General features: G+C 34.7%; 1 protein-coding gene across 1 annotated transcript in view; it reads right to left on the bottom strand.

The window, feature by feature from the left end:
- Nucleotides 1-652: 652 nt before the first annotated feature.
- Nucleotides 653-9,553, bottom strand: part of Smp_168890 (bromodomain containing, putative) — a gene marked incomplete at both ends in the record, with an annotated part of 30,906 nt that continues 22,005 nt past the window's right edge. Inside the window, 4 exons of the mRNA XM_018791863.1 lie at nt 653-1,807; nt 4,479-4,743; nt 7,973-8,069; nt 8,442-8,670. Of these exons, the coding sequence (XP_018644971.1) occupies nt 653-1,807; nt 4,479-4,743; nt 7,973-8,069; nt 8,442-8,670 (1,746 nt within the window). The remainder of the gene's footprint in view (nt 1,808-4,478; nt 4,744-7,972; nt 8,070-8,441; nt 8,671-9,553) is intronic.

Genomic DNA, 9,553 nt, shown 5'->3' with positions numbered 1-9,553 from the left:
TCTTATCTCAACATAGTGCACGCAGTTTCGAGCCACCTAAACTAGTGGCCACATTGCAACTTGATCGATAGCATTTGATCAGCACTAAGAAGGACTTGACACGCATGACATTGTTCACCACCCAGTGATCAATCAAATTGTAAATAAATTGCATGTTTAAAACAAAATTGTTGATTAACATGCCAACAATTTAAAGATATTCACGGTCATGTTATACTACTGTAACAATTCAGAAATTTACAAAACAATAAGAGAAAATGTGAAGTATTTTCATGATCATTTACATCATATACTGAAACTACATAAACAGAGGTACCACAAATTACAATATCTCATGAAATCAATATTTTTATTATGCGAAGGTATTTACAAAGAATTTAGTGAACATAACTAAGAGTAATACGATAATGATAAACATTTTGATTAAGAAGATATTTACAAACTAAGTGATTATACAAATTATAAGATATTAATATAGAGTGAGTTAAGAGCAACGGTTTCTAAAATACCAAAAAGGATTGAACAATGAACATACGTTTTGAATATGAAAGTGATATAAATCCATGGCTTTCGAATAAGGTATTGTTCACAGTTATATATGCAATAATATGTACAGAGAGAAAGTAGTAGTAAGAAGAAGTAGCAATTTAAGTCAAGAAACTGATGAGATATTATTATTAGATGTCAGCTGTTCATTAGTTTCACAGGTATTATCTAATAACATTGAGTTTGACAAGATAAGTGAGTGAGAACTTTCAGCAGTATCAAAAATCGCGGAGTCGGCATCGATATTTACACGATTATCAGCATATATTTCTCCATACTGGTTTTGTACCACAGGGTCAGTTAGTGAATCTGTTGTTTCAGAACAGCTTGATATTGGGTTACAATGATTGACAGCAATCTGATTTTCTATATGTGGGACACTAACAGGTAATTCTTTGTGCGTAATAAGATGTGAGTCTAAAAACAAACTGTGTGTTGACATTACAGTTGAACAATCACTACCTGAAGACAGATTTCCAAAACTATCTTCCAATCCATCAACAGTTCCTTTATTTTGTACAGTTATGCGATCATGTGAAGTATTCAGTGAAAATGAAGAACCACTGAGTGCAGTTTTTAAAAGTGATTTTGAACTGTCTGCTGAGATTTCTGATATCTGCTCATTATTTATATGATCAACAGAATCTAATTCATGTTCATTTAGACTGGGAGTATCAGAAGGGACTACGTAGTCCACAGATTTTACAGATGAAGAAGCACATTCATCAGTGATGGTTATTTCATCTTCTGGAAGTTTAGTAGCAATTAGTGGGAGTTTTTCTGACTGCTGAGCATCATTTACATTATACTGTTGCAAAATAACATCAACATTAGGAGTGTGGGTTGCAATGGGTGGTGGGACCGATTCACAAATTATAACATCATCGAGGTCATCATCTACTTCTCTAGTTGAAGAGTTTTGTTGTGGAATATTTGAAACATTTAAAGCAGAATCAGAAACTAACTGAGAATTGGACATATCATTATTACAGAATGATACACTACAAGAATTGATTGATACTGGTATATCTAAAGAACCTGATAAAGATGAAGTATTGACTGAGTTTAAATTGTCTTTTTTAATGTACGTTATAGTGGTCTCAACAACACAGGGCGCGGATTCATTGCTAGTAGATAATACTGAACTATTTGTATCATTGCTGCATGAAATAACTGTATCATACTGATTGAGAAGATCAACTAAACAGGGTTCGGGTTGTTCTACATCACTTTGATCAACTTTTGGAGTGGGAGGATCAATCTAGAAGGTAAAGTAAAGAAAAGTGTATCTAAATATCAACGAACATCATACAATTTTCTCACTAGTTATGAACTTGAATAGAGTAAAAACAACTAACGTATCTGTATAGCACGAGTGTGCTTAATTCCACAAATTCTTTTCAACTGAATAAAACCTAGAAATAAGAGTGTGAATTATTTAAGAACAAAACGCTGTACATATTTTGCATATTACATTATGAGACTCCTCATCAATGGAGGTTAGTAAACGTGAGTAATAATTGTAGAAGAACTATAAGAAATGTTTATCCAGTTCAGTCAGTCAGCTACAAAGTAGGACCAGGCACATTTATGCATCGGTTTAAGTTGCCATACCTCGTTAGCACAACAAGATCAACACCGGATTCATAGAAGTAGTTAATTTAGTGGTGGTAGTATATAAAGAAAGGTTGTATATAAGGATATAGTATAGGAAGGAAAAAAGTTATGAAGCAATTTTAATCTCAAGGTTTAAGGGAAGATAAAGAGTGTATACACCTACGCCATTGTGATAGATTCTGAGCCATGTCACACAGAGTCTCCAACCATTGGTTGCGATAGTCACGCGGACCCCAACCAAGTAGTCTTCATCTACCAACATGGCTCAGACTAGAAGTTAGTGACTTCAAACACTGATGCCATGTTTTGGTTTAGAAGCCCCTAACTCTCTTCCAACCGTCCCCAACACTAGTCAGCATTGCGCGTCGTGGTAATCGGTGTTCAGGCATACGTAACACGTGGCCCAACCATCTCAGTCGATAGAGATTCACCACCTCATCAACTGATTTACCATCATTCCCTAATACCTGTGTCTAAACTCACTATTACCTACCCGGTGATCCCAACATACGCGAGCAATATTTCTAAGACATTTGTGATCAAATACTAGTAACTTACGAGTATCTTCTACTCTTAATGGCCATGTTTCGCAGCCGTAAAGTAGAACAGAACGAAGTGCTGCGCAGTATACTCGTCCCTTAATTGATAGACGGATATCTCGTCTTCACCATAAATGATGTAAGTTGGCCAAAATTCAAACGAGCTTTCTGAATCCGTACTGAGATTTCGTCAGACACCAACCCATTAGGGCTGATCAGACTTCCAAGATAAGTGAAGTTGTCGACGCGTTCGACTACTTCACTCCCTATCCTTAGTTCATCCCAGTCCTGGAGTAACAATTTACATTTGGATGGGGAGAAACGCATCCCAAACATCCTGACATTATTACTCAGTTTTCACAGAAGACTCTGCATTTTGTCAGCGTCTTCACCAAACAGGACTATGTCATCTGCGTATTCTAAGTCGATAAGTGAACCTCCTGGTAGGAGATCAATTCCTGAATGTTGAATGTTAAATAATATAAATATTCTAGAAGAAATTCTAAACGAGCATAAAGACAGATTATCACGAAATTGATGTTAAAAATCAAATATTAATAACTATAAAAAAGATTGATTAAGAGATGAAAGTGGGTCAAGAATTTATGGTAAAAGGCAAGGAGGAAAAAAAGGATTTACAATTGAGACCATTATGAATAGGTGTAGCGGATTAACCAACAAGATCACGTCAACCTTATGCGAACCTGAAGATAAAATGACGGAAGAAAAGCCAAACATCATTTACAAAATAAACTGTTCCGACTGCAAGAGACACTACATAGGACAAACTTGACACCCTTTTCGTTTTTGTCTGCATGAACACCAATAGGTTGTCAAACATAGTGGTGTATCCACGTGGACACATGTTTAACTGGGAAAATGTTTAACTTTTGGACAGAGACAAAACAAAGACGACAAGAGAATTTTTGGGAACTTGACACTCAAGTCAATCAACAATCAATAAACACATCGAAATCGATCCAATTTACCTACCAATTAGAAAAATCATGGACAAATATAGAACTGAGGACCAGATCGAAGAGAGAGAGACAATCAGAATAAATATGCGGACAACAACAGATTAAAGGTCAATAATAACTAACACGACAAACGGCCAGTTATATGTGGAGAAATTCGAATACTTCACATATATTTACAGTTTTTGCTGACCATGTTTTTTTTCAGAAGACCAGTGAGAGCTCCACGACTAAACTATCCAGCTTAGAGAACGAAACTCCATCAAAGTCATCTACCTGAGCTACAAATATTCTCTACCACCTTGAAGTTGCGCAGTCTTATTGCATATATACGATAAATTTTAACTCGACGAATAATTGTGCGTCTGTTGGAATCCTATTACTTGTAATGTGAAAATTGACTATATAATATTCTTACATCACCAAATAGCTATTGAAGGAAGAAATTTATAAAATATGAGAAACATATGATTAATGCATAACCAAATTTTAACAGACAGTTGTTCGTTGACTTATAGTTTATTACGTATGTATGCGATTGTACAGCTTTGAAGGTAGACTCGTTAGGAAAGATTCCTTCAGTGGATAAGTAGCTCTGCCAATAATTCAGAATGATTTTAAGATGTCAACATTTTGCCCATTATCAAGTTGTGTGACATCATATGAATATTATTACTCCTAGGTCGTAAGTAGGTAAAGAAAATCTGTGAAGTAAGCGGTTTCATACTATTCTGCCATAATCATTATTGATTATGTTTATCATATGTTCTTAGTTCTTTCAAAAATATTTCAACAATACCGTTATATCCACCACGTCAGTCCAATTCTGGAGCAGATCCGACTTATCTTTATCAAAGGTTGGTTCCACTGTATGCGCAGGCTGAGACGATAAGGTATAGCATGCTTGGGAATGTAAGCCATCTGTTGCAGCATCCAGTCGTTTAGCGGCCCAACGACGAGCCCATCGACCCATTGGTTGGACAAATTTAAGTAAAGAAATCGCATATTCAATTACACTAGGATCTCCACCATAAACGTCGCTGAGTTGTGCTAACTGTGCCGCTCTGTAATACAAAATATGAAAAAGAGCAGTGAAAAGCTAACGAATAATGTTGTGTTTGAAAAATCATCTAGTATGCATAAATATGATATATCGATTAAGTGTTTGATTTAGGAAAGTGGGAGGTTATATTTGTTAAAATGAATGAACAGAATGTAAATTGGTTGACTAGATACAATGATACAAAGTGACCGAATGATGTCTGTTCATGAAACGCAAGTACCCAATTGAACTAATATTAGAAAAACTAATACATGAAAGAAGAATATTTTTTTCGATAAATTCTCTCCAGGTTCTACAAGTATATATCTAAATTACTAGTCAGAAAGATGCCCAGGTTTAGAGCAAAGTGCATCGTTTAAAATTATAGCATGTAAATTTAGGTTTCTTAAACCAAATAAAATTGTTAATGATGAGATGAATCATATGGAATGTTAACTTGAATCAGCTTATAAGTCAGGTGAAATTCTAAGATTCATGATCAGAATAAATATGGTTGTTTTCTTCGCGCCCAATGGTGACAGAGAGGCTAAAAGATGAATTACCTAGAATGACTAACTCGTTTTGTATTTATCAGTCCGACTGCTCTTGTGGAACAAGTTACATTGACCGAAGTCCTGGGAATTTATATTTTTACACTTGCGAACACCTCCCAGCATGGCTAAGCAGAGGTCTAGTGAAGAAAGTGGACAGCTCGACATTGACCCATTTAGTGAAAACTAGTCATAGTGCTAGTATAAGTCAACCTTTCCCACTTATTTATTGGATGTGATTTTCTGCCAAAGACTATCAGACTGGAAATCTGGAAGCAGTGAATGACCGTTTCATCCTAGCATGGGACTCCTCAGCAGTGAGCATCCACAATCCCATACGCGGGATTCGAAACCAGGACCTACGGTCACGCGCGTGAACGCCTAACCTCAAAGACCACTAATCCGGCATCAAACTGTGTCAATATCTAACTTCGACCAATCCATGATGTCGTGCGACCACCTTCCACTGTCCTCTGTGGGTAACTGCCTTACATCCGGTACAGTTCAAGTCCACTGACCACGCTTTCGCTGGCGAGTCCCATACTCGGACGAAACGACCATCCAGTACTCCCACGTTTTTAATAGTGGTCTAACGTTGATCGGCTCATGATTTCAATGAAATTCAACAATCTCCACAACCCCAAACTGAAAAAAATTAAGTCAACTAGTTCATTAGTTACTTGGGCATGAATCACACCAAGTTTGAGGGCTAGTGATACGACCCAGTTGCCCAAACCAAAGTTAACGGAGTGGGGTTAGAACCAGGAACCTAGTGTGCGAAAGTCAAACATCTTGACAGACATTTTTTTCTAACTAAATAACATACTTATATACAAAATATTTATCGCGAGAAAAAAATACAATTAGATATTATTTAGCAAAAAAAATTACGTATTACTTACTCTCTAAAGGAGCTAACACCTAACTACTAGACTCTAACCTTGCCCCGTCATATGAACAGGTATTAAAAAGGAGTACAGTTTATACTCAAGTTTGAAAGTACAAAGTATAAACAGTGTTGAACATAGACAGAACCAGGAATAGAATACCTGGCGGCAGAAGGTTAAGAAAATCGAAGAGGAAAGAACGGGAACAGAAATTAATTGGTATGGAAATGTAGGGACAATGAAGTCTGAGACAATTAATGGAAATTTCGAAAATGAAGTCTTGGAGTATGGTTTTTCTATATTATCAAGTAACTCAGTATGTATTAATTCTTAGACACTGAGCATTGTAAGAGTATGACGGTCTAACTGTGAATATCTGGCGAAGTAACGTTTATGACTAAAGAAACTAGGGGGTTAGCTAATGAAGTCAGTTGCCAGTATTACTTTAGAAGAAAGGGAGTTAAAAATGAAATATAAATCCTTTTAGATATAATCAACAATGTAGATAGAGTGACAGTTTAAAATACAATCAATAGCCATACATAGTGAATGCTATCTGGTAGTTTTTAATTAGGAAGACGAAGTTTATCTGGTATGGAAAGGTAACAAATTTCGAACAATCCGATTACATGTTAACACATTCTAGTAAGTTGATGTATAATCAGAAAGTTCGAAATGTATTCAGTCAGTCAGTCAGCTACAACGCAGGACCAGACACACATATGCATCGGTCCGAGTTGTCATACCTCGTTAGCATAACAAGATGAACACGAAATTCATGGAAGCAGTTACTTTAATCGTAATAATATATAAAAAAAGATTGCATATAAGGATATAATACAGGAAGAAAGAATTAGTTCGTAGAAAGAAAGGTATAAAGTAATTTTAATCCCACAGTTTAAGAGAAGACAAAGAGTGTATACACCTACGTTATTGTGATCGATTCTGAGCCATATCACTAATTAGATCAAACACTCTAAATAAATTTCGTCTATTCATTGGGATTTCAACATTTTGAATTTCCCTAGTTACGAGAAACAATGTGATATTATTTTGTTATTTTTTTCTCTCTGAGTACCCGACTTGTCATTTATTATTCCATACATGAAACTTCAAATATTAAATTAGGATAACTTATGTATATCCTCCAGCAGGACGAAACGAAAACAAACCTGATGATCTCATCCAATATAAAAGTGAATAAATACAGTGATGTAGACATATTTAAGTAGTATGTAGCAAGAATAGAAAGCAGAATATATACCAGCAGAAGATTGAAATAAAGAGAACAGGAAGGAAAACAGAAAGCAATCGGAATAACAACAGAATTAGAAGAATGATGAAGTATGTACAGGAAAACTGAAGGAAGATGTGCAAATGATGTATTTAATGTATGATTTTCATATTTTACAAATTTACTGTATGGTTTTGAGTAAAACAATAAATTGGTTTACCGTACCTGAACTTTTGTTCACTGCAATACATATCTAAAAGAATGCTAAAATAATAATACACAATAATCTCATTAACCAATTTGCAAAATTGTACAGTCATTTAAACTAGAAAAATCCTTTACATGAATAACAAAAAAGTGGAGCAGTGCTTCCTTGGTTAAGGTACATAACAATTTATCACTTGATTTCGAGTTGGAACTTTGATCGATTTCAAGCAACTGCATAGTAGAGAAGGATAATATTACTAGCATTCACTATTAAAAACAGCGTACATAAACTGGGTTATTCAATTATGTGATAACATTATTATCGAAAAATAGAAATTTTCTTAGGTATCACATAAAATAGAGTTGACTTACGAAAATATAGCCAATGGTCCATGAATAGCACCAGCTATCGGTTCATCAATATTGTATTTTAGTTTGTTTAAATCATCCAAAATTTTATTTTGTTTACCTGAATAAAGCCAAAAAGACATCAGCTGAATCTTTAAGAGAATATGAATATAACTTAGAAATAAAACATGGAAAGGCAGTGTTGGTAGGATAAAATCTTGGCAATTGGATGCTTAGATCAAGACTAAATAGGAGTACGCAGATTAGTTCGTTTTTCAACCAATCAGCGCCAAAGGACAAACCGAGATGCTAGAAAATTCTATATAAACTGTAATGTCTTCATAACTAGATCTTTATTATTCACGTTTCTGAGAATATAGATTGTTCCCTTTCAACTGTTGTTCTAATTCAGGAATAATCGAGTAAAGTATCATAACCAAAGAATACATCAAGTACAAAATATAAACGGTCATTTAAAGTGTATAAAACTAACTCAGTGAATGATCATCCATTTTTTGAGTATTTAGTAATTTTGACTTTGTTAACAAATCTATCAAAAATGGAGGATAGGATACATTGTAATTAGGTCTCGGTTTTGAAGATTCTTCATTTTCACTAATGTTGTCATTGTTATAGTTTGAAAGATTTGGATAATGTTGAGAATTTATGGAGGAACGAGCTTTGGGACATTCAACTGCAGAGATTTCACCTTGGTTTGAGCACTAAATAACAAAAATGATGCAAGAACGAGAAATGAGTTACTTTCACCAATAAATACTGGATTCATGATGGAAATAAAAGAGAAACCTGCTTACCACCTTTGAGAAAGCAAAGCTGATTTTTATGCATAACAAATTTAGGAATAATACAGAACTTATGCTACTGACAGACATCTTTTATAAACTTTTTAAGTCATATAAGATGTATCGAGTATATTATTTATTTATTTATTTAAACACATAAATATTGGTACAAGGAAGCATCAGATAAATATGCGCCTCACAAATCTCATTCGATTTGTGTGAGGGCTGTGATACTGCCCAGGTGCCCACACTGAAGCAGGGTATAAGAGGTGGAAAAACTCAAAGATATTGATTGAATATGTGTAAATAATGGTTAGTAGATAAACTTTGAAACTTGTAATGCATGAAGTATGAGCAACTTGTGAAAAGCCAGGGCCTAACTCCGACATGTGTTGATTGAGGTAGGGAAAAATGTTAGGAGTGAACATAAGACGATAAGGTGCTTGTTCTTGTAGCTTCAAGCTGTTTGTGTATGCGAAGCAGACTGCTGTTTTCAACCAATTAATAGTGTGAAGATGATAGAAATGTTACTAGTGAACATTGAGATATATACTGTTTCCAATTTAAAATAGATTAAATATCTAATTCAGTTAGTAATAACCAAAATATCCTAAGTTCTCACTGTACATAGACAAAAAAAAATTAAAAAAATAAACTTCAAAGAAATCGGAATGACAGCAGCATTCATGATAGTCATTGAGATTAAATATTTTAGAATATATATTTCTTATCAGAAGGGGTTTTGTGGAGATTTAGTATGTTTCATAGTTGAAAGCATGAGTCAATTGAAGCCAGACCACCA

Source organism: Schistosoma mansoni (assembly GCF_000237925.1).
Source record: "Schistosoma mansoni, WGS project CABG00000000 data, chromosome 1 unplaced supercontig 0034, strain Puerto Rico, whole genome shotgun sequence".
Lineage (NCBI taxonomy): Eukaryota > Metazoa > Platyhelminthes > Trematoda > Strigeidida > Schistosomatidae > Schistosoma > Schistosoma mansoni.
The sequence above is the reverse complement of the archived record's forward strand: the minus strand, read 5'-3'. Positions and strand labels throughout refer to the sequence as shown.